At 39.4% G+C, this 25,202-nt stretch overlaps 1 protein-coding gene and 2 non-coding genes across 5 annotated transcripts; all 3 read left to right on the forward strand.

Moving 5' to 3' along the window:
- Positions 1 to 7,825: 7,825 nt before the first annotated feature.
- On the forward strand, positions 7,826 to 25,164 carry KHDC4 (KH domain containing 4, pre-mRNA splicing factor). 3 transcript variants are annotated; one of them, XR_002180042.2, is made up of 14 exons: positions 7,826 to 7,952; positions 8,432 to 8,648; positions 11,502 to 11,630; positions 11,962 to 12,041; positions 13,484 to 13,536; positions 13,788 to 13,951; positions 15,219 to 15,430; positions 15,984 to 16,044; positions 17,978 to 18,035; positions 18,273 to 18,526; positions 20,220 to 20,393; positions 21,334 to 21,418; positions 22,897 to 22,988; positions 23,884 to 24,001. XR_002180042.2 is itself a non-coding variant. In XM_019953494.2 (14 exons), the coding sequence occupies exons 1-14, from the start codon at positions 7,915 to 7,917 to the stop codon at positions 24,081 to 24,083; spliced, it is 1,845 nt and encodes a 614-aa protein (XP_019809053.2). In that variant the 5' UTR covers positions 7,826 to 7,914; the 3' UTR covers positions 24,084 to 25,164. The 3 variants fall into 3 exon arrangements, 2 of the variants coding, with proteins under 2 accessions (XP_019809053.2, XP_070635615.1); XM_019953494.2 differs by having other exon boundaries at positions 21,306 to 21,418; positions 23,884 to 25,164; XM_070779514.1 differs by lacking the exon at positions 23,884 to 24,001 and having other exon boundaries at positions 22,897 to 23,255.
- On the forward strand, positions 14,739 to 14,873 carry LOC139182390 (small Cajal body-specific RNA 4). Its single transcript, XR_011566055.1, has one exon. It is a non-coding gene; the product is annotated as a small Cajal body-specific RNA 4 (non-coding RNA).
- On the forward strand, positions 19,221 to 19,354 carry LOC139182387 (small nucleolar RNA SNORA42/SNORA80 family). Its single transcript, XR_011566052.1, has one exon. It is a non-coding gene; the product is annotated as a small nucleolar RNA SNORA42/SNORA80 family (small nucleolar RNA).
- Positions 25,165 to 25,202: the final 38 nt, after the last annotated feature.

Genomic DNA, 25,202 nt, shown 5'->3' on the forward strand with positions numbered 1-25,202 from the left:
GCTTACAGAAAGAGAGGGACCTCCCTGGTGGCTCAATGGTAATGAATCTACCTGCCGACGGAGAAGACTTGGGTTTGACCCCTAGGTCAGGAAGACACCCTGGAGAAGGAGATCTTCAATATTCTTGTCTGGGAAATCCCATGGACAGAGGAGCCTGGTAGGCTACTGTCCATGGGGTTGCAAAAGAGTCGGATACAACTTAGTGACTAAATAACACAATAAGAGAGAGACATCTTGGTCAGATATTATCTCTATGGGCAAAGCAGACTGTAAATCTTCTAGCTACAGGGTTTGGGGAAACTAGTGTATTTTCAGAGGCATACATAGATAGACATCATCCTTGGAAGATGATTACTCTTAGGAGACTGCTGTTGATTGAAGACTCTCTGACTTTGAGAAATGAGGGGTTGACACTGGACGATGTTCACTAAGGCAAGCTGTTCATTGATTCAACAGGTTAAAACAGGTTTTGATGGCTACATGTTACCTTGGCTTTTGTGGTGGTTGTGGTTTAGTCAGAGTCGTGTCCAACTCTTGTGACCCCATGGACAGTAGCCCGCTCTGCTCCTCAGTCCATGGGATTTTCCAGGCAAGAACACTGGAGTGTGTAGCCATTTCCTTCTCCAGGGTGTCTTCCTAACCCAGGGATCAAACCCAGGTCTCCTGAACTGCAGGTGGGTTTTTAACCAACTGGGCCACTGATGTGGTTGCAGAATAAAAAAATCAGTTTGGGTTTTTTTTTTTTTTTAATGTGTGTGTGTGTGTGAATTTCTTTTTCTAATTAGCAGGATGAAGTATTCCTCTTCCTGTTTAAGACCGATCTCTCCATCTGTGTTCTTAAGTCCTTCCCTTTCCAGATCCTGCTCCATCAGTCATTCTCTTCCTCTTAGTTTTTTTTGTTTTTGTTTTTTACAGTTCCTCTTTTATTGCAAGGAACCCCCATGAGTTGCTTCTAGTACTGAAACTTGTATCTAAGGACAGGTTGATGTTTATCATGCCAGAGTCCTGGGAAAATCCTCACTGTTTTGACTGCCTATTCCCACTTCTCTTTCCTTTCTCCGCTGCAGCTGGTGGGCACGTTGGCGTTAAAGAGTAGAGCCAAGAATGCATTTTTAGAGTTTCAGTAGATCTGAATGGATTCAGGTGGGATAATAGGAAGACAAAACAATACAGCCCTCAAGAGACCGAGTTTTATTCCTTTTGCTTTTCATTTGGTTCCTGTTTCTGATTCTCTCAGCACATCTGCTCCGTTCTCTTGCTTCTCTTTGCAGATCAGCTGCATCTTACACCTTTTAGAAAATAAGTACCCAGACATCTGATGTAATCACTAGAGGAAAAACACAATTACAAAAAACTTCTTAATTAAAAGGGAGAAAATAGAAGGTATCCTCCAGTATATCAACACCATACATTGGTCAAGTCCTCAGAGTTGTTTCACATCCCTCAGCTCAGTAAGCCGGTGTTGTAGGGTAAGCCCTGGATTGATACTACAGGGGTACCCACGGCTGGGTGACTGTGTGTTTGAACACGATTGAATTTCCAGCACCAGTTTGCTGACACATCCTTACAAGTAGAGAGCGTGCCTTAGTCAAAACATTTGATTACATCGTTTTTGCTTGTTGGGAAGTTTTCCTTTTAACACTGATCTTCGGATTACCCCTGAGATAGACACTGATGAAAACTTTCTCCATAGAATTGAACTAAAATATTTCTTTTCTGCCATTACCCTCTTTACTTGGGATTAAGCATTGCTGGAGAGGTCAAGATGCCTTGCTATGTTGATATGAGTCAAATTCAGGACCCAACAGTTCAGATCTGCTGTCTTTCTGGCAATTCAGTTCTTAAAGTACTTTAGTGGGTTGCCTCTCCTTTTTAAACACTTCTAAGTTTGTTTTAATGTTTTGATAGTTTTTTTCTTCTTCCTTTTGGTATTTTTTTCTTTTGACATAATTACTGATTTAGAGAAAGCTACAAGACTAGTACAAATAATTTCTGTATCCCCTTTACTCAGATTCCCCAAATGTTAACATTTTTTCACATTTGCTTTTAAATGTAACTAAATTACATCTAATTTTTTTTTCTGAACAATTTGAAAGTAAATTGCAGACCTGATGCTCCTTTACCTCTAAATTTTTCAGTGTGTTTCCTGAAAACAAGTATATGCTCTTATGTGACCACAGTACAATGATTAAAATCAGCAAATTAACAATGCTACAATAATCTTGAAACCTTGTTCAGTTGTTTCCAATTCTCCCCTTAATGTCTTTTTAGCAAAAGATATCTGAGATCATGCCTTACACCCAAGTGGCATGTCTCTTTAGTTTCCTTTAATCCAGAATAGTTCCACAGGCTTTGTCTTTCATGACATTTTTTGCTATGTATTTTAAAAGAGTAAAAGCTATTTTGTATAACAATTTTCCACTTGGGTTTGTCTGCTATTTCCTTATAATTACACTCAGGTTGTGAAATTTTTGGCAGGAACTATGTGATGTGTTCATTTAACAGCATTGTATTAAGAGGTGCATGACATCTATCACTTGGATCATTTAGTTAAAGTGGTGTTTGCTAGATTCCTCCGCTGCTGTAAACATACATAAATGTAAACATATTATTTCCCTTTTGTGCCTAATAAGTATCTTGTGAGGAAATACCTTGAGACTATGTAAACATGCTGCTACTCCTCTCTTTGATACACTAGTTTTAGCATTCATTGATGATTCTTGTCTAACTCCATTGTTACTATCATAGTTGCCAAATGGTGATTTTGATGGTGGTTTTAAAGCCATGACCTTTTTCTGACAGTGGTTATTTCTCTAGGAAAATTAGTCCTGCAGGAATTTGTCGCCTGGTGGGAACCCAAGCTGGGAGAAGGCAATGGCACCCCACTCCAGTACTCTTGCCTGGAAAATCCCATGGACGGAGGAGCCTGGTAGGCTGCAGTCCGTGGGGTCGCTAAGAGTCCAACACAGCTGAGCGACTTCACTTTCACTTTTCACTTTCATGCACTGGTGGAGGAAATAGCAACCCACTCCAGTGTTCTCGCCTAGAGAATCCCATGGACGGCCAGGCCTGGTGGGCTGCCGTCTATGGGGTTGCACAGAGTCGGGCATGACTGAAGCGACTTAGCAGCAGCAGGGAACCCAAGCCTGAATTTTGCCCGTCCCCTCTGCTGCTATTCTAATGGCTTTGTCCTTGGGCCCTTGATGAGGAACCACATTTGAGACAACACAATGTTTTACCTGCAAGTCCATTCATTATTATCCTATGAAAAGTCATGTTTTGGTGGGGGAAGTGTTGCATTGACAAGTGTTTTTAAGCAAACCAGATGCTAGGGGTTTCCCCACCTCTTCTGGCTCTCCCAGGAATCCACATTCCAATTGTCAAGAGCCTAATCATGGCCACTCAGTGCATTAACTTTAGTCACAATAACCTAGTATGGCAAATAATTTGGTACGACCTAAAATATGACAAGAAAAGGTTAATCTTCCTCTACCTGGCCTTAAGTAGTTTCAGCCTACAGAGTGAAAGAGTTTTGTCTAACAGGATTACAAAAATGCAGTTTTTGGTTTTTCTTTTTCCTATGCCTTTCATCAGAGAAACCTGGAACAAAATGTTGATCTCTTTTGGGACTGTGCTTCTCCTAAGGCTCTAAAGAATAATAAGCGTGGAGTATAATCCTCCCATTCTGCTAACAGGGCCTCTGGGCTTTGCTGTCTCCTGGTTTGGCTTTGTCACGGCTGAATTCTCCGTCGGGAATGGGTTAACTGATACTAGCCAGTCACAGTTTCACCGAGGGTCTATGATTTGCAAACCCACTCTTTAAAAAATTTTTGTTTTGTTGAAGTATAGTTGATTTACAGTGTTGTGTTAATTTCTGCTGTACTGCAAAGTGATGTATAACATCAGTTATACATATATATATATATATATATATACACATTCTTTTTCATATTCTTTTCCGTATGGCCTATTGGATATTGAATCCACAGGATATTGAATATAAATTCCTGTGCTATACAGCAGGGCCTTGTTTATCCATCCTATATATAACAGTTTATATCTGTTACTCTCAAACTCTTAATGAATCCCTCCCCCATCCCTCTTTGGCAATCACAAGTCTGTTGTCTGTGAGTCTGTTTCTGTGTAAACCCACTCTTAGTCATCGACTTATTTCTCAATTATACAAATAGCCAAGGCTCACTGAAGCTAGCTCAAGTGAGGCGGAGGGAGGGGGAATCATAGTTTACTTATTTTTAAAAAGATTTTTATTCTTTTATTTTTGTGCCTGGCCGCACCAGGTCTTAGTTGTGGCACTCAGGCTCTTCTGTCTTCATGGCACCATCTTAGATCTTTTAGTTGTGGGAACTAGTTCCTTGACCAGGGATTGAACCTGGGCCCCCTGCATGGGGAGTGAGAAATCTAGCTGCTGAACCAGCAGGGAAGTCCCAGGAATCATATTTTAAAACTACACTGGGAAACGTCCTGGCTATAAAGGACTTAGCAAAAGTATAGCCAAGACTCAACAGAGGCTGAGCTGGGTCTAGACACTCTATTTCTTGAACAATTGCTCCATTCTTCTCTTTTTGACAGACTTCTCATTGTAAGAAGGCTTTTAGAGGTGATAGCAGATTGTGTTATCTGCTACCTAAACTGTTTTTATAAGTGATAGCAGATTTCTTCATAGGAAATCTGTTTGGAAAGATTATTCAGAAGCACTTGAGGGAGGTTACACCCCAAAGGGTGCTGGTGAATATACTGGAGACCGTGTGAAAGCTCACTCTCCATCTTTTCTTCTTCCCCATCATTACTCCCACTGCTGTGGGTGAGAACATCAGGCCAGAATGGCAAGATCCAGTGTCCTCATTTTCCAATTTGGGGCTGATAAATGGAATCAGGGAGATACTCAGAAGGCAGGTATGGATGTGTACCACCACTATTTGGATTGTAGACAGAAAGTGCCACTGAAACGATGAGGGAGTGGCAAGTTTCAAGGGTCAGGACAGGATATGAACTCCAAGCTGTCACTGCCTTAGAGTTGGTAGATTACCTAATACTACCCAAATGAGCACCAGGAAATGCACAGTCATTCAGATTCATGTCAGTTTTTTTTTTTTTTGACCATGCAGCAAACAAGAAGGAAAAATGACCTCAGCCTAACCTCTCTCACTTTAGAGAGATTTTTTTTCAATTAGCAATATCACAAAGTGCGATTGAATGAAGTGTAGAAAATCAGACTTGGTTGTACCAACAAAGAAATTTTCTTGGGGAAATTCTAAAAGAATTTTAAATAAGTAAACTGAGCATTTGACTTAAGGAACTAGGAAAAACATTAAATATTACCAAAAGGAGAATATAATGAATAAAAACAAAATTTTAGGGATTTCCCTAGTGCATTTCCAATGCAGGGGGTGTGGGTTTGATCCCTGATCCCACATGCCTCACGGCCAAGAAACAGAACATAAAACAGAAGCAATGTTGTAACAAATTCAATAAAGACTTAAAAAAACCCTTTAATTTGCTATCAATGAATTGATGAACATATTGACGATTAAAACTAAATTATGGATTTTTCAAAAAGTTGAACAAATAGACAAGACCCTGGCAAGGATAGGGAAAATAAAAAGAAAAGAAAAAAGATAGAACAGAAAGAAATAGTCATACAAATGAGATTAAAAGAATAAGAGACCTTTAATCAAATTTTATGCAAAACATTTTAAATTCTAGGTAAAATGGATGATTTTTAAATCAGTAAAACTAACTCAAGAAAAGTGAAAAGGCAACCTATAGAATGGGGGAAAATGTTTGCAAGTCATATATCTGAAGGGACTTGGATTCATAATAAATAATGAACACTTACAACTTAATAATAAAAAGATAAATAACCCAATTTTAAAATGGGAAAAGGATTTCAGTAGGATTTTCTCCAAAGGGGTACAGAAATGATGAATATCTATAAACAGATGAGTGGATAAACAATGGTGGTATATCCATACAATGGAACAGTATTCGACCATAAAAAGGAATGAAGTACTGACACATACTACAACATGGATGAATTGTGAGAACATTATACTAAGTGAAAAAAGCCAGACACAAATGGTCACAAATTCTGTGATTCCATTTATATAAAGTGCCAGAATAGGCAAATCCACAGAGACAGGATGTAGATTAGTGGTTCCCAGTAGCTGGCCAGAAGGGAAAATTGGAAGTGACTGCTTATGGAAGCAGAGTTGCTTTGTAGGTGATGAAAATGATCTGAAATTAGATAATGGTGATACTTGAAGAACTTTGTGAATATACTAAAAAACAATGAATTTTACCTGTAAGATACTCTTTCGAAAAGAGTAAATTTTTACAGTATGTAAATTATAGCTCAATTTTTTAAAAAAAGGAAAAAATAAACACAGTGTAATTTCAGTCATAATCCTACCAACATTGTGTTTTGGGGAGACAACACAAGGGGAAAACAACGTTTTTAAATCTGAAATTCATTTGTAAAAACACACCTGACAATGTAAGCAAAGGAATGTAGGAATATGGGCTTGCCCTAACAGATATTAATGTAGACATAAAATTGTTACAACATTATAGTAAAAGAAAAAATTGATTCATGCAATAGAAAAGTGCAGAAATATGACACATATAATTTCATATATAATAAAGGTGGCATTTGTATGGAAAGGACATTTATTAAATGCTGAAGGAAAAACACTATTTATTTGACTTTCAAATGAATTTGTATTCTATTAATCCTATGAGATGGCTTCCCTGGTGGCTCAGTGGTAAAGAACCCGCCTGCTAACGCAGGAAAGGTGGGTTCTATTCCTCGGTGGGGAAGATCCCCTGCAGAAGGAAATGGCAACCCATTCCAGTATTCTTGCCTGGGAAATCCCAGAGACAGAGGAGCCTGGTGGGTTATAGTCCATGGGGTCACAAAGGGTTGGACACGACTTCGCGACTAAATAGCAATCCTACCACAATGTAAACGTATTTGAAAAATACCATTATACTTCATTTACTCAATCTAGAGACTCCTTGCTGCTCTAAGATACCCTACATGCTGGTAATCTCTGGCTTTCAGAATCAACTCAGCCGGTATCCAAGGGCTTTCCGGATCCCGCCCGGCACTCGGCCAGTCCAGCCGTAAGTAGGCAGATCCAGAACACGGTGTTTCATAACAAACGCTGGATCACTCCTCCAACCATCACCTGGAAGTTTAGTTTCCGTTTCTTTCAAATACCTGCGTGTAAGCTCCACCAAGTTCAGCATTCTGTCTTCTTCATCTTTGCTTATCACACAGTCCTATTCTATGTAATTGCCCGCGTGCCTACCCCGCCACATTATAACTAACAGAAAGGGAGGACCCGCGGCTGGTTTGTCATAATTTATATGCCTCGCTCTTAAAATGGGGCTAGGCGCACAGAAAAGAAGAAAAAAAAAATTCTTCGAATAACCTTTGAGAGGAGGAATCGTTTCCATTTTCCTAAACATGTAACTGAAACGTGAAGTTCGTAAAAGTCGTGGGAAAGCACACTTCCAAGCCACAGGCTGGGACTCCACAGGAATGTTAGTGAATTTGGGGTAAAACCTGTTTAATTCCCTGACTCATGCGTATTGTCTTCTAGGCTACCAACTTGCCCACAGCAAAGATGAATTCTCCTTGCCCCAATTCTTCCTTAATATGAGGTTTAACAGCCATCTTTTTGAAGGGCAAGGCGCAAGCAGGAAGGTCAAACCCTAGAGGCTCCCACAACTCCAGATGCCTTGAAATCAGAGTCCAATAGGAATAGACGTTTACACCGGAACCGCTATGACTCACGACCGGAAGAGGCTCTGCGTAAGGGCGTTGGGGGCGGAAGTGACGGGAAGGTGGTAGTGGAGTAGTTGGCGGGTGGTTGATCAGACCCGGTCGCCATGTCCGCGGGGAGCGCGACACATCCTGGAGCCGGCGGGTAAAGCTTCGCGGGAGAGGGCATCTCAGGGAGCGTGGGGAGCAGGAGAGGCAGAGGGATCATGGGAAGCAGCGTATGGGTGGAAGGGCCCTGAGGTGGGAAGTGGACATATTGGAGGGCCGGACCTTTGGGGCGAAGGGTGGTGAGCAGGCCTGGAGTCCCTGGGAAAGGCTGGCGGGGATCAAAAAGAGGAGAAAAGCAGGGACTTCGGGAAGGCCGAACTAAGGGGGAGGCGGAAACGAGGACGTATGGGACAGAGTGGAATCTTAATAGGGATGACGGAGGAGAAAGGAAGTAGATTCTGGAACGAGGTTGGAAGAAGTATTTGGGGAAATGTTGCAGTAGTTCTAAGGAGAGACGGTAATTCCATTTTTGATAGGAGAGTCGAAATTGTAAATGCGTGTTAAGGTGTCGTAAGGGGAGAAAAATATAACTGAAAGCTTTGATGGGGCCTAATATTTTTTCTTTTACTTCCGTAGGCGCCGCAGCAAATGGGACCAACCAGCTCCAGCCCCTCTTCTGTTTTTGCCACCGGCGACCCCAGGGGGGGAGGTTACCAGCAGTGGGGGAAGCCCGGGGGGCTCCACAGCTGCACCCTCTGGAGCCTTGGATGCTGCTGCTGCTGTGGCGGCCAAGATCAATGCCATGCTCATGGCCAAAGGAAAGCTGAAACCAACTCAGAATGCTGCTGAGAAGGTATTTGAAGTTGAGGGGACTCTGCTAATTGCAGTATTAATGGGGGTTATTTTGTAATCTCCCAATAATTTGGATGAATGAAAGAGAAAACAGAGATACAGTAATTAAAGATACTTATATTTGAAATGTATTTGATAATATCTTGTGATTTGTTTTTAGGAGGTAGTGTGATTGAATTTATTTCACTTAGTTCAGCTTAAGTTCTATGTATATGACAAGAATACTGGAGTGGGTTGCCATTGCCTTCTCCAGGAGATCTTCCTGACCCAGGGATTGAACCCTGGTCTCCCGCATTGTAGGCAGATCGTTTACTGTCTGAGCCACCAGGGAAGTCATAATTATCTAAAGCAGTGGTGTAGTATGTCTTTTGATAACATGTTCGTTTTCCCTGAAGTCAGAAGAGAAATTCAGATAAATCGCGTGGTTTAAATTGTCGTGTCCAGTTAAAAAGCTGTAGATTCAGATATCTAATGACTGCCTAACTGAAGTGCAGTTAAACATCAACTAAAATGATTAATTGATATGTGAGTTGTTTTGCTGTTTTCATACAAATTAGGAAATTATTTGGTCGTTTTATAAAATCCCTGTTAAAATTAGAAGCTTACAGCTGAAATGGGTCTGAACTTTGAAGCCTTTATCTTGCTGCAGAATGCAAGAATTTTCCTACAGAACAAGGAGCACAGTTCTGTTTATATTGCTAGAATACAAGCTTTGCGGTCAGGGGGAGAAACAACCTTGCGACAAGTATGCAGTGGATTATTGTCACCAGTTTATAGATACGGGAACATTAGGTTCATGAATGGAAAGTTAACTTGTCTTAGACCTGTAAATGGTAGACGCAGATGTCTGACTTCAGTGTCACCTCAGACTCGGGGTGTTTAGCTTTTGTTTGGAGTTGGAGAATTCAGTTTGTTCCAAGACAGCCCATTCCGTTGTAGTTTTCATGTGAAAAACAATTATTTTGGTTTAATTAAAATTGCCTTCCTTGGTACCTGTGAAGAGTTCTGCTTAAAAACGCAATGTATGTGGTGATGGATATGTTAATTAGTGTGTTTGGTGGTAATTATTTCACACTGTGTGTGTATATATTTGTATCAAAATGTAAAATTGTACACCTTAAATGTTTACAGTTTTGTCAGTTGGTACTTCAATAAAGCTGGGTGGGCTGGGGGGAGAAAGGAAACACAATTCCTCAGCCTTCCAGTTTGTCAATAGATAATATCTATCAGTAGGCCAGAAGCTGTGTGGATGTTTTAATGCTTGAGTTCTGTGGATTTGTTGAAAACTTGTAGTGAATTGGAAGTTTGTTATTCATTGTATTTTTTTGGTTTGAAGAGATCATGTGAATCAATTGTTTCTTTGTAAAATCTAGAAGGAAATACTAAAAGCACATTGATGGAGATGGATGCTTGAATGTTAAAATTATTAATATTGATGTTACTCATTTAGACTTATTTTTTTCTTTTAAAAAAGTAATCTCTAAAATGGTAATTGAACCCAGCAGAAGGCAGCATGGTGCACAAATACTGGATTTAGAATCAGAATACCTACATATGAAACCTAGAATCCCCAGTTACTGGTTGTAAATTTCAAGATTTAGTTCCTTGGTTATGTTAGCCACATTAGTCGACGTGTGGATGGTGACACCCATATTGGACTGGCAAGTGGAAAACAGAGTTCTGTTGGACAGCACTGATACGCACCTTTAAAGGCATAAGGATTCAGTGAGATAAGGTGTGTAAATGCATTCTGAAAGTCAGTAAAGGAAAAGAGAGATTGTGGAGTTTAGTGTGCTTCCACATTTTTAAAATCCCTAATGTGCAAATAAATAATCTGTATTTTACTTTCTTTGTGCTGTCCATGGCAACTAAGGGTTGGGGAAGGCTATCTTGAGGTTAAAGTTTTTGAGATAACACTCAAATTCAGCTATCTGGAGTTGCCTGTAGTTTATTTTAATTATTTTAGGGGGCCATGTCACGTAGCTTGTGGGATCTTAATTCCCCAACCTGGGATTAAACCCAGACCCTCAGCAGAGAAAGCTTGGCATCCTAACCATTAGACCACCAGGGAATTCCCTGTAGTTTATTTTTAAAATTTTTAAATTTTATTAACTTTAAAAAATTATAGTTGATTTACAAAGTTATGCTAATTTCTGCCGTACAGCATTTTTTTGTTTTACTTTTTATTAAAGTATAGTTGATTTTACATTGTTGTGGATTTGCCCATAGTTTAAATTGAGAGAAAACAGTCAGGTTTTAGAATCTTACTTGTCTTTTCATTCATTCTCTTTGTTCTTCCTTAAGAGAGTAATGGGATGTGAACTGGATACAATTGAAGGATTTCTGAGGTTTCTGTAGGAATAGAATTTTTTGTGTTGTGACCTAGTGTTGGCACACAGGCAGCTTTCTACTACACGGATGGGGTGTGCGCGTAGTTGGGCTCAGGTAGGTTGTGCATGGACTCTGCCCTATATTTTACTACACCTGTAGCTATCTAATTGAGCAGTAAAGCATCATAACTTGGCCTTTAATTTTCCTTTTGGAGATTGCAGCTTTTAGTCCATAGCGTTTCTGTAATCATATGGTCATAAAAATGCACACAGGGCCAAGGTTACAAAGATATCTAATGATGGCCTTCAAGTAAATTGACTGTGTGTGGTGTCATTTTATGGAGGTTTTGTTTGCTTTCTTATTTTGTTGATGACGAATGACCAAGGAATATTTCCAGGTGTGTTTGCTAGGTGGAGGGGATCGGTAAGGAGTTAGTGGCACTTGGGAAAGTGTAGTTTTAAAGTGAACAGCAAAGAGATTATTTCGTCATATGAACTTTTTAATGTAATTTCTCCTGTTGCAGCTTCAGGCCCCTGGCAAAGGCCTAACTAGCAATAAAAGCAAGGATGACCTGGTTGTGGCTGAAGTAGAGATCAACGATGTGCCTCTCACGTGTAGAAACTTGCTGACCCGAGGACAGACTCAAGATGAGGTATGGAGATGTTGGGCCTCTGTGGGGAAGGTGGTGGGTGGATGTAGTGTCAGAAAAACAAGGCCTTTAAACACAAACAGGAGTCAGATTTTTATTAGTGGTTTTGGGTCTGCAAAGTCAGGATCAGGTTTAACTGTGGAAGAACTTACTCATGACAGTAAAGAAACAGGGGTGAATTCCTTGAGTTAGCTTCAGTTAAAATTTCAGATACTAGGAGGGAACTCACTCCTACGTATTGATGGAGTGAATGAATGGGGGAAATCTATATCCTGCTGCCTGTCATTGAACTCAGTGAATTGCCCAATCATCTAATGCATTGTTTGCTTTTTAGATCAGCCGACTTAGTGGGGCTGCAGTGTCAACTCGAGGGAGGTTCATGACAACTGAGGAGAAGGCCAAAGTAGGACCAGGGTAAGTATGCATATCCTATACTTTGGGGAAGAGTTGGATATAGGACTCACAGTAGCTTCATATTCGTTATTTGTAGGGAATATGTGTACATGCTTGCTTGGTTAGTAGCTATACACACACGCATGTGCGCACACTCATTTTATAGCAGAATTTGAGACATCTCGAAACAGATGTAAGAAGTATTGGCAGCTGTTTCTTTCCTCTTGCTGTTTGGTTTTTTACTTGACAATGCTTTTACTGGAGGAAATAAATTAGACTAAACTGTGAGAGAAGACAGTAGTTGTTAATATTTACTGTATATCTAAGTTTTTTTCTATGGAAATATTTCCCCCAACAAGTGGGTTCCTACTTTGTTATACTCTCCGTTTTAGAAAAATCCTTTTATCAGATTCCTTATTACCACTGTGATAATTACAGGTTGTAAGTGGTCCATATAAAGGTTTCATCTCAGTTTAGTTTCATTAGTTCCATTATCCAGTTTTTGAGGGCAGGTATTCAGGCAGTGCAACATTTTTCATATTGGCTTAAACTTAATATAATTAGGAGGCAAAATTTGCTCTCTACCTCAAGCTAAGACTGTATTTTAACCTTGCATATGTGCTGGTTATTGTTTTAAACATTTTTTTCTTTAAACACAGTTATATTTTGCCGACAGCTTTTTATTAGTATGGTTGTTGATCACTTTATTGTTATAATCACAATTTAAGTGAGTTTCTGGTTTTGATTTGTTATTTTTGGCTGTATTGGGTCTTCGTTGGACTTCAGTTGCAGCAAGCAGGAGCTACTCTTTGTTGTGGTGCGTGGGCCTCTCATTGTGGTGGCTTCTCATGCTGCGGAACGTGGGCTCTACGTGCGTGGGCTTCAGTAGTTGCTGCCCACCAGCTTCGTTGCTCTGCAGTGTGTAGCATCTTCCCAGACCAGGGATCGAACCCATGTCCTCTGTATTGGCAGGCATATTCTTAACCACTGAACCACCAAGTAACCCCGTGTTATGTTTAGAGGCTAAAGAGGCTTCTCAGTTGGGTGTGGACCTTTAAAGAAATACACGTGTATGTGTGTATATATATATGCCACCACTCTTGGCACATTAGGTTGGATAGCCAAGAGCCCTTTTGTCCATAACTTAATAGACAGCCAACAGAAAGAAATTCTGTTCTCAAACATTGGGTTATCCAGAAGACAAGAGATTAATGTTCATGAGCCTATAGAGCATATTTGATCCCTGTGTGGCCCCATTTACTTTAAGCAGCCAGCAAAATATTCATTTGCCAGCTATAAAACCATGTTCTTAGAAATTTAACTAGCAACAGGCATTTTCATGTATATGGTCTCCTTTACTTAATTAGAAACATTCGAGTGATATCAGATTAGGTTTGGTGACCCATTTGACGCCTTTGGTTGTGACCAGCTTGCTATCATCATTTTAATATTTCTCTTTATAGGGATCGTCCATTGTATCTTCATGTTCAGGGCCAGACACGGGAATTAGTGGACAGTAAGTAATTGTTTTGACTCACATACTGCTTTTTGTGAGGAGCAAAGTATTACATGTAATAAGTTGGCAAACTCTTTGTTCCTGGTGGCTGTTTTAACTCTTCTTTATGAACTGCTCATGAATATATTTGGGTAGTCCATAAAATGGATTAAAAACACAAGTAACTGAGGATTGGCCTGTGTTTATCATTGTTGTTTATCTGTTTGTTCATTTCTTTAATGTAGTACTCTACTGTCTGTGTTTTTCCCTAGGAGCTGTAAACCGAATCAAAGAAATTATTACCAATGGGGTAGTCAAAGCTGCAACAGGGACAAGTCCAACTTTTAATGGTGCAACAGTCACTGTCTATCACCAGCCAGCACCCATTGCACAACTGTCTCCAGCTGTTAGCCAGAAGCCTCCCTTCCAGTCAGGGGTATGTTTTATGGAGAGATCATTAACAGTGTTATCATTTCTGTAAAAATGATATATGCCAAATACTATAGGGAGTATGAAGAAAAAAATAAAACCCTGAAGTTCCAACCTAAAAGTTTACCCTGTTGATAATCCTATTAATGGACCATTCAGGTTAGTGAACATCTGAACACACGTCTCTTTATACTGATACATTCTAGATGTCAACTTAAAAAAAAAAATGCATAACATGAGAGTTGAGAGTTAAGTTTTATTTGGGCCAGTATGAAAACTGTAGCCTGGGAGATAGTGGCTCAAATCGTTCTTAGAGACTGTTCCAGAGAGATAGAGGGGGAGGACAGTATATATGTGATTTTGGTAAAGTGGGAGTACATGTAATTAAGCATGTTTATTTTTTAGGAAGTTCTTCTGGTCTCATAAAGCTTCTGCCAGTCACGAGAAATAGTCATCACCATGAAGGATTTTAGTGCTTTTCTAGGTACAAGGAGATGTAAAAATTAGACTCATAGAATCAGCTCTTGAGAATAGCTAGCTATTTGAAGACCTGTCCTGCCAGTTTTCTGGGAGCGCAAGAGTGCCTCATTTCTGTTTTCCACCCTGAACGCCTTTCAGAGGGTACTGAAGGTCAGCAGTGGCCGCAGCACATGATTTAATCCTTGCAGAGGGAGATGGCAAGCATACATGGCAAGTGCCGGTTTGTGGTTGACACAGAAAAGGGACTGATAGATCAAAGAGTACACATACTGTGCATTTTGAAGTTAGTTGTTTGGTTTAAATTAGTAAACTTAACTGGAGGACTAAGAAGGCTGAGTCTGATGAAGCAAGACTCTGCTGATACAATCCTCCTAGAAAAAAAGGGTTGGAGAGAGCAGCCCTCCGTGTGTTATAGAATATCACAGGGTTGACTGTATGACCCGACATTCTACTCCATTTTTACAGGAGACTGTCTTTGCTATTTCTTATACAGTAAGTGGATATACTTACTCAGTATTGAATCTTGGGTTTTCACTTCTTAAGTAGATTTCACTGAACAGAGTTAGATGTTAATGTTGTAGGTATGTACGTGGAATATGTGGTTTGTGTTTAAATTAAGCAACTTGATAGGGTTTATTTTTTAGGTTCATGGTAGTAATTACAGGGCGGGTGGGGCGTCTTTATTCTGGAAGTGATTGAAAGTATCTGGAGGATTAAAGTATTTTGCCTAATTTTCATTTTTAGGATTTATTTATGTATTCTGTTTTAATTAGAGATATTCTGTTCTTCTGCAGATGCATTATGTTCAAGATAAATTATTCGTGGGTCTTGAACATGCTGTGCCCACTTTTAATGTCAAGGAGAAAGTGGAAGGTCCAGGCTGCACCTATTTGCAGCACATTCAGATTGAAACAGGTGCCAAAGTCTTCCTACGAGGGAAAGGCTCAGGCTGCATTGAGCCAGCATCTGGCCGAGAAGCTTTTGAACCTATGTACATTTACATCAGGTATGGATGGATAGAGCCAAGGATATTTGGATACTTGTCAGCTGATCAGTACAGGCAGAAGTGACTCAAGAGGAGCAAGAGAATATGAGCTTAATAAGTAGTAGCATTAGGAACTTAAGTAAATAATAGCAGTAATTGCTTTGTAATTAATAAAAACTGAAGTAGAGGTGTGATTGGATTTTTTAGTATTTACATCTTTGGGTTTTATAAGAGTCTGTGATCATTAAATGAGCTGCGGTAAGCTTGAAATAACTTTCATTTAAACCTATGACACTATTAATACATTTTAAAATAATTTTAGCAATCTTTAAATAGGTTTTGTTTATATCAAGAAATACCATTACTCAAAGGAGAACATAACATTTACGGTAATGATATTAGTTACATCTTGAAGGGCTTAAGGACTCTTTTTGTGTTTCTGTTTTGTGATATTCAGAAACTTAGATTTGTGCTACATTGACTATACTGCATTTATAAAACAGCATACAAAGTGGAAGCAGAATTCTGTGTCTTTTTCTTTCTTTCAAATTTATTGGTTCTTACGTCTTTACAGTCATCCCAAACCAGAAGGCCTAGCTGCTGCCAAGAAGCTCTGTGAGAATCTCTTGCAAACAGTAAGTTATATTTATCTGTCTGAAACTCATTTAGAAGATCTACTGCCATCTTGGACTGTGTCTTAGCTATTTTTCTACCTGTATGAGTTTCCTAGGCCTCCCATATCAAATTCCCACAAACCAGATGACTTAAAACAACAGACCTTTATTCTCTCATAGTTCAGGAAGCCAGAAGTCCAAATTCAAGGTGTGGGCAAGCTTGGTTCCTTCTGAAGGCTCCGAGGGAGAATCCATTCCATTCCTCTCAACTAGCTTGTTAATAATTAACCTGCAGTCCTTGGTATTCTTTGCCTTGTGTCAGCCTGACTCTGCCTCCATCTTCACCTGGCTTTTCCTGTGTCTCTCTTATCTCCTCTCATAAGAAGGAGGAGATTGGATTTTACGGTCCACTCTAATCCAGCATGACTGCAACTTAACGATCTCCATCTGTAAAGACCTTGTTTCCAAATGAGGTCATATTCCAGTGTTCTTTGGCAGACATAAATTTGGTAGGGGGTTGAAACAACACTTCAAACTACTGCATTATTCCAGCAACTGATACTCTTCTGTAAGGATGTCAGACTCCCCTAGCCAGGGTCACTGTTGACTTGCATTTCTTCTTCAGGAGCTATTTCAGTATGACATTTCCACTATATAGTATCATACAGTCTGAGTGTTGTCAGTTATTTAAATACCACTATTAATCCTGGTCAGGTTGTTTATGATCTGAATTCCAAATTTAGTATTAGCTTTAGATGAGGTGGGTTGAGTTATCACAGTTGGAAGCCAGTCATCCTTTGCAGTATCCTTTGGGCTTCTTTGTCCATTCTGTTTATTCTATAATCAAATAACCAGAAGTTAAAATAAACTGTAGGTTTTTTTATAGCACCTAAAGGAAATCAGGTTCGAGGGGTTGAATATGTTCAGTCTTGCATTATTTGGTAATTTAAGGAATTTGGTATCAGGCGTCTCAGGATGAAGCTGTTATTTCCTTTGCTTTTGTAAGGTAACGTGATTTACCAACCCTTGTCTCATATAACTTCCTTGACCAGTTCCTCATCTTTTTCTTTGTTGTTACTTACTAAGTAGCAACAAAGTTGGACTTAGTAAGATCCTTACAATGAAGAACTGGATGGAAGAGGTAATAAACCTTCATTAAACCATGAGCTCCTTGAGAGCGAATTACCCTTATTGGTAATTCTTTTATTTATTATAAAAGAATGAATGGTTTCTCTACAGTTAAACAGAAAACTTAGAAATATCTTAACTGCTTAATTTCTGTGGCTCTGTGAATGATTTTCTACCCTAGAATTGGGTCAGTTGGGGTGGGGGCTTAGGATGCTCCCCTCAAATTGCTTCCCTAATGCTGCAGACCCCAGTTCGATCCCTGGGTTGGGGAAGATCCCCTGGAGAAGGGAAAGGCTACCCACTCCAGTATCCCGGCCTGGAGAATTCCCATAGTCCATGGGGTTGCAAAGAGTCAGACATGACTGAGCGACTTTCACTTCACTTAGGGTGCTCCTGATGTCTATGTCTCTTGTTCCCCAAACCTGGGTTAGTAATTTATTGGTGTGCCTTATTAGAATTAAGAGTGTGTGTGTGCTCAGTTGTGTCTGACCCTTGGTGATCCCATGGACTGCAGCCCACCAGACTCCTCTGTCCGTGGGATTCTGCCAGCAAGAATACTGGAGTAGGTTGCCATTTCTTCCTTCAGGGAATCTTTCTGACCCAGGGAATCTAACCCATGTCTTCTGCATTGGCAGGTGAATTCTTTACCACTGAATTACCTGGGAGGCCCCCAAATTTAGATTAAACAAGTCTAATAAATTTGATTGAAACATTGATAGAAATGTTTTGGCTTCTAATTTGCTTTGATCCTAGAATTATATATCCTTATATATACACTAAGTGAATAGAGTGTTCCATATTGATTTGTCTTCCCTTCACTTTTCAGGTTCATGCTGAATACTCTAGATTTGTGAATCAGATTAATACTGCTGTACCTTTACCAGGTGTGTATGTCTTGAAGTGGTAAAAAAATATTTTGGTAGTGATATTAATGAATAAAGTAAGATACTTGAAGTTAAAGTAACTGTGCCAGGGCACTAATAATATTCACTTTAACTTAGGGTAATTTGGAAAGCCATTTGTGCCTCAGTAGTTTTCTTCCCTAGAGATTAAGTTTAATATTCAGCTAAAATGTCTCATTCTGCTGCAGCTGATTAAACACTTTTTTTCTTCCCCCTCAGGCTATACACAACCCTCTGCTATAAGTAGTGTCCCTCCTCAGCCACCATATTATCCATCCAATGGCTATCAGTCTGGTTACCCTGTTGTTCCCCCTCCTCAGCAGCCAGTTCAGCCTCCTTACGGAGTACCAAGTATAGTGCCACCAGCTGTTTCTTTGGCACCTGGAGTCTTGCCAGCATTACCCACTGGAGTTCCACCTGTGCCAACACAATACCCGATAACACAAGTGCAGCCTCCAGCTAGCACTGGACAGGTAGGATGCCTGGATATGAAATATGAGACCGTTGAATTAGGAGAAATTGGGGCAGGGACGGGGGGGAAAGGTGGTGGTATTATTCAGAAGCAACTGGAATTCGAGGTGTTTCTTCCTGTGTTCTCACCATCGAACTACCTGAATACTTTGGAAAAAGTGTGTACATGTGTATATTTATCCTAAAGTTTACAATTTTATAACTTTTGCCACCAAATACTACTTTAGAGCACAAGTTGTTGAGCTTTTCACGAAGGGCTGGAAGATAAATATTTTAGGCTTCGTGGGCCATACAGTTTCTGCCATAAGTACTGCATTCTTGCTGTAGCGGAAAAGCCATCGCTACACGAGGAAATGGATGAGCATGACCATGTTCTAATAACTTGATTTACAAAAACAGATAGCAGGCCAGAATCATAGTTTACGTGTCCTGGGCTTTGCAGTGTTAAAGTTCTCATGGATTAGGGCTGGCATACCACACTCGTCTAAATGATTGGAACTGATTTGCTAATCTTAGAAGAAATATATCATATACAGGTGTTCTAGGCCAAGAGGTATGTGAGCTTTCTAAATGAAAGGATTATAAATGCTGGTATGTATTTCTCAAGCTAGGAAAGTAGAATTTTAGAAAAAGAATAAATAGCCACCTCATTTAGATTATGTACCCTTCTTATAGGCAGGGGAAGGAATGATGAAAGCATGGTAATGGATTTATGGCAGGTCCTCCTCTGTGGGCCTCTCATAGTGTACCCATGCCAGAGAAAACAGCCTCGAACCATTGCCCAGTCTCTTTACCTGTGGGCTGTGAGCACTGAAAGCGGTTGTACAGGGTGAAACCAAGAATGGGCTTATGAACTCATTTCTGTTTGTGGTCCCCTATCATAATTATTTTACCTTACATTTAGGCAGAGCTATAGTTCTGCAGCTTTGAGCCACATTCTCTCGTAATTGGGAAGCAATATAGCAGAATGGTTAAGAGTATGGGTTTAGAGAGAGACTGGCAGGGTCCATGATGCTTCCCCATTTTTGAGCTGTGTGATCTTGGCAGAGAACTTAATCTATCCAGGCTCTAGTTTTCCTTGTATATAAAATGGCATAATCATTATATCCCAGAGTTGCAAGGATTAAGTAAGCAGTCAGTAAATATTAGCTGTTATTAATGAAAGTTTTGCTTTTAGAAGTGCTTGTTTTCTCTAATATATCTATCTTTTCCTTTTTGGAACAACCTCTTAAAACTATTATACTTGTTCTTGACATAGTTTATCCATGGAAATGATAGATGAAGTTGTACTTGCCACACAAGCCTTAGCAGCATTTTTGATCCAGAAAGAGCTAATTACATTGATGAAAGGGCCTTAAATAAGAGAATGTTCTTGCTTGAGAACTTCTGAACTAAGTAAGTGACTGGAGTGTCTGTTGTTTGTTCATGATCATGTTTGCTCCTGATGGCAAAAATGTGCAGCAGGTTTTTCCTGAGAGTTCAAAACATTTTAGTTTTTCAATTTCATGTTAGCTGCTGTGAAGGTAGGAAGACTAGGTGGTACTGTTACCAAATTTATACTTGAAGGAAACTTAGGACCAGAAGATGAAATATTTATATGTATCATATTGATCACAAGTATATTGTAAACATCCTTTAGTTAATTTGTTAGTTGGGCATTCTCACACTTTCCTCCTTGGTTTGTTTTGGTCCCAGAGTCCGATGAGTGGGCCTTTTATTCCTGCTGCTCCTGTCAAAACTGCCTTGCCTGCCGGACCCCAGCCCCCACCCCAGCCCCAGCCCCCACTCCCAAGTCAACCCCAGGCACAGAAGAGGCGATTCACAGAGGAGCTACCAGATGAACGAGAATCTGGACTTCTTGGATACCAGGTTAAATAAAATATCCTGTCTTACTTTTTTCACCTTACCTTACTGTATTCTCCCTTTAAAGAAAGATAAGTTCACATCTGTGTCAACTGTCCTCCCAATACTAGGATTTCTGCATTCTGGAATCCATTTAAGTAAGATATTTATCCTTAGGGATTAAGTTAAACCAAGATGATTCCTTTTGGGTGGGTTTTGTCTTTGGGTCAGTGTGATAAGAGAATACAAAGCTCTCCACCTGAGAGAAGTCTCCTATGACTAGCATCTGGAAGTTCTGTAGAATTCTGCACTTCCTCTTTATACAGCAGACTCTTGAAAGCCTCTTACAGCTTGTAGTGAAATGAGTAGGGAAGAACTGTTACTCTACCAATATATGGTTTGTATTTAAAACCTTGGCACTGTTCTTTTTCTCCCTGCTAAACAAGAGGGTGGTGTCATTCTCCAATTCCTACACCCCTGAAAAAGCGATAGCCAGAAATGCAGTGATTCTGTGCATGGATGTGATTATAAACTCATTCACTGATGAGTCTTTTTAGATTATTAAAATACGTAATTTTGGTACAGTCTTGTTTTATCCAGAGAAGTACTTTACCAGAATTCTCTGAAGCATTCTTTGAACCAAACATTCTTTGGAGCATTTTTGTAGTTTATAACTAGATTTATACAAACCAGTTAAGTCATAGATAATTGAAAACATAAAGACATAGCATAATGAAGCACAAAATCTCTGGCCAAGTCCCACAGAGAAAAGTGATAGTCTGTGCTCTGAGTATAGTTAACTCCAAATCCCAGAGAGCTATGTAGTACGGCTTACTGCAGTTGATCAGAAAGATGAGGCACTTGACAGTTACGTTAAGGAGCTAAAGTCAATACAGCAGTTGTAGATTTGCTAATGCCACTGTATTTTTCTGCTCATAGCATGGACCCATTCATATGACTAATTTAGGTACAGGCTTCTCCAGTCAGAATGAGATTGAAGGTGCAGGATCGAAGCCGGCAAGTTCCTCAGGCAAAGAGCGAGAGAGGGACAGGTAAGTTAGTTGGAACATAATTACATGGATATGTTCAGATGCTATTTTTTTTTGCAACACTAATGTGAATAATGATTGTTGCTACGAGCACCGATGTTAAACTGAAATGAAATCATTTGGATCAAATAATCTCCTGTTCATTGTAATGGATGCGGTAATGGAAAATACGATGATATCCTTTACACAGTCTTAGAATCACTTATGGAGAAGGCAATGGCACCCCACTCCAGTACTCTTGCCTAGAAACTCCCATGGATGGAGGAGCCTGGTAGGTAGGCTGCAGTCCACGGGGTCGCTAAGAATCGGACATGACTGAGCGACTTCACTTTCACTTTTCACTTTCATGCATTGGAGAAGGAAATGGCAGCCCACTCCAGTGTTTTGCCTGGAGAATCCCAGGGACGGGGGAGCTTGGTGGACTGCCGTCTATGGGGTCGCACAGAGTCGGACATGACTGAAGCGACTTAGCAGCAGCAGCAGAATCACTTACACTCAGCCTTGAATAGTTCAGTACTTGATTATTCAGGTATCTGCCTTTATTTTTTTTGTCTGTGTCTTAGCCGTTTTCCTAAGGATAGACAGTAAAAGAAGTATTACACAATCAAACCATTTTTGCTACTTAGAATCATAGAATATCATGGATGGAGGTACTTGAATGAGAGTCCAGCCTGCCACCCAGTGCTTGGATTCTCCTCTCCTATGTTATGTTAGCCTTCACAAGATGGAGCTGGTTTTTATCACAACAGTTCATTCTTTCTGTTTTTTTTTTCCATAAGAATATCATACTTTCTTTTTTTTTTTTCATACTTTAATTCTTGATGCATCGTTTTATAAACTGCCTAGAAATATGTACTGTGATTGGCAAATCCCATTAGTGGATATACTATGTTTTACAGTAGTTAAAAGTATACAAAGGCATATTCAAACAGAACAGTTGGGACAATTACTTTCAGGTCATGACAAAGATAATTTGCATTGGAAAGACCTTTTTTTTTTCTTTTATTTTGAAGTATAGTTTATTTTTAATGTTGCATTAGTTTTAAGTGTACAACAAAGTGATTCACTTGTACATACATATCTTTTTTTTTTTTTTTTCAGATTCTTTCCCCTTTGAGATTATTCCATAATGTTATATATAGTTCCCTATTACAACTTTAATTTATGTTTATTTACTCATTCTGTTATAATCTTACAACTTTTGTTTTTGGCCACACTGCATGGCTTGTGAGATCTTAGTTCCCTGAGCAGGGGTTGAACCCAGGGCACTGGTAGTGAAAGTGTTGGGTCCTAGCCACTGGACTGCCAGGAAATTTCCTAATCTTACAACTTGATAATCGCTTGAAGAATATGGTGTCAGGTAGAAAGGGTTGAAATTAATGGTTAAAATGAACTTTTATTTGTAGATTATATTGTTATTCAACTTCTTATCTATTGGAAAGGTTGAATGTGTCTGAAAAATTATTTTTAACTTTTAACAGGCAGTTGATGCCTCCACCAGCCTTTCCAGTGACTGGAATAAAAACAGAGTCTGACGAAAGGAATGGGTCTGGGACTTTAACAGGGAGTCATGGTGAGTAAGGTGTAGCTGGGGGAGCAAGGAAATGGCAAAGACTGGTCTTAAGCTATTAGTTTTCTAATCTGATATTCATTCAGGTTGACTTATTCAGGTGTTTAATCCAACCTCTATAATCTGTTGGCTAATGAGAATACTTTTTTTTTTGTTTGTTTATAAGGACATCATATAGTTACACAGCCTTTTATTTTCAACCGACGTGTGTCTAGAAAAAAGTCAGTCGACTTACATTTTATACATAGCATCAGTGACATTTAGGAAAAAGTAATGATTGGTAGGTCATTTCAAAATTTTGTTGCCTTTGTTGTTTGAATACCTGGAGGTAACCTGATGCAGACTTAAAAGATTTTCGTGTTGGGAGCTGAGCTACCTCTCACCTTATATCTCTTACTTATTGGTTGGGAATGGTCAACCAGTTTCTTTTTTAAAATGTTGCTTCTTAGTATCTCAGAACTCTAAATTTGGAGAGGTCCGTAAATGGGATTATTTTTTTGTTCTTTGCTTGTAGTCTTAAAAATGAACAGAAGAAAATACATTTTTTTCTTTTCTTCTTTTCTTTTAACTTTTTAAAGGTGAAATATTAGACTCCAGAGACTGACTTGCTAACTTTCCTTTCTTTTTTTTTCTTTTTTTTTTTTTGTGTGTGTGTTTCTTTTTTCTTTCTCTGTTTTCTTACATGGTTCTGGTGGATTCCCATTTGCTGATGCTGGTGCTGTTTTTCATGTGATCTTCAACGTTTTTGGGTGACCATTGACCCTGTGACCTCAAAATGGTGTCCAACTAACCACAATTAACATCTTTTTTTTAATTAACGAATTTATGGTATTATCTTTTTTTTTTTTTTTTCCTTCTTGGTGGGGAATGGGGTTGGGGTTACTTTTCTCTCTTCTAGATTATCCCGTCAAGAAAATGAAGACTACAGAGAAGGGGTTTGGCTTGGTGGCTTATGCTGCAGATTCATCTGACGAAGAGGAGGAACATGGAGGTCATAAAAATGCAAGTAGTTTTCCACAGGGCTGGAGTTTGGGATATCAGTATCCTTCATCACAGCCACGAGCTAAACAACAGATGCCATTCTGGATGGCTCCATAGGCAACGGTGGAGCAGAGATTTGAGCCTTGGTGACTCTCTAGCAATAATGCATGCATTTGATTTAATAAGACTCTGGGGCCTGTACGGGGAACCATCTTGGACTTTTGCAGAAGTCAGTGATGGGGGAAAAAAAAAACAGTGATGAGTGTTCCCTTTTTTAAAGGGTTTCCATTCTTTAAAAAAAAAAATCCTTATTTCTGCAGTGGCATAGCATCTGTTAAAATTTACTTAGAATCACAAATTTGTCTCAAACTTTTTAACAGTTGGTGAAATGTGCTTGTTCAACAGGGTCATTCCAATATACCCTTGACCTGGTCCAGCCTTTTCCAAATGAATAGCCCCTATTCTGACATAAAGCAAGTTTTATTTGTATTTTACTACTGTGGTCAATTTTGATAATAACTGGTTCCAAACAAAGCCTTACTATTTATTAGTGGGTAAATGATTTTAAGACCATCCTTTCCTTTCAGTATTTAAATCTAAAAACTTCCTCATCTCTATTTCATTTTTTGGATTCTTTGTTTTGGAAAATGCAAATGCATTACTAATGCAGAACTGTTGGATATAGCTGAATCCTGGGATATTGAAGGTTTTTTTCCATTGGGATGAGTCAAAGCTGGTACCTTTCAGGCACTCTTGTCTCAGATAACCATTGCTGTTTTTACTGCCCGTCTAAGCTCCTTGTCTTCAACTGGGTCTGAGAAAATTACTTGATCAAAAGCTGGTCAGCACTCATCACAGAAGTGACATCCAGTGGTCTGTCTCTCTGAGAACTGATTGCAGCTGAAACTAGAGAGATTTGACTGCTTGGAGTAAATGGTGGACTTAGTGACTGAAATTGCAACTTGTCCTTTTTCTTGGCATTATAGGTTTTGCCAAAAGAACTTTTTTGTATCAAATATTGATGTGTGAAAGTGAAGGAGCTAGTCTGCTGAACCAGGAGTAGTTTGAGATACTGAACTGTCGTTTTTGCACATTTGAATACTTTGCAGACTGGCTTTGTATAAATGTATCCTCTGGTTTCCTATATGTTGTAAATATTTAGATCATAATTTCCTTATAAATAAATGTATAAATATTCTGCTTGTGGTTTCTTTGTTCTTTATTCCACAACCCATC

Source organism: Bos indicus, chromosome 3, assembly GCF_029378745.1.
Source record: "Bos indicus isolate NIAB-ARS_2022 breed Sahiwal x Tharparkar chromosome 3, NIAB-ARS_B.indTharparkar_mat_pri_1.0, whole genome shotgun sequence".
NCBI classification, from domain to species: Eukaryota; Metazoa; Chordata; class Mammalia; order Artiodactyla; family Bovidae; genus Bos; species Bos indicus.

What these genes read in the sequence shown, in the direction of transcription:
- KHDC4 (XM_019953494.2), top strand. Translation starts at nt 7,915, where the DNA reads ATGTCCGCGGGGAGCGCGACACATCCTGGAGCCGGCGG. An exon ending in TACTGCTGTACCTTTACCAG is followed by an intron (nt 18,036 to 18,272) that starts GTGTGTATGTCT and finishes CTTCCCCCTCAG; the next exon opens with GCTATACACAACCCTCTGCT. An exon ending in CTGGACTTCTTGGATACCAG is followed by an intron (nt 20,394 to 21,305) that starts GTTAAATAAAAT and finishes TTCTGCTCATAG; the next exon opens with CATGGACCCATTCATATGAC.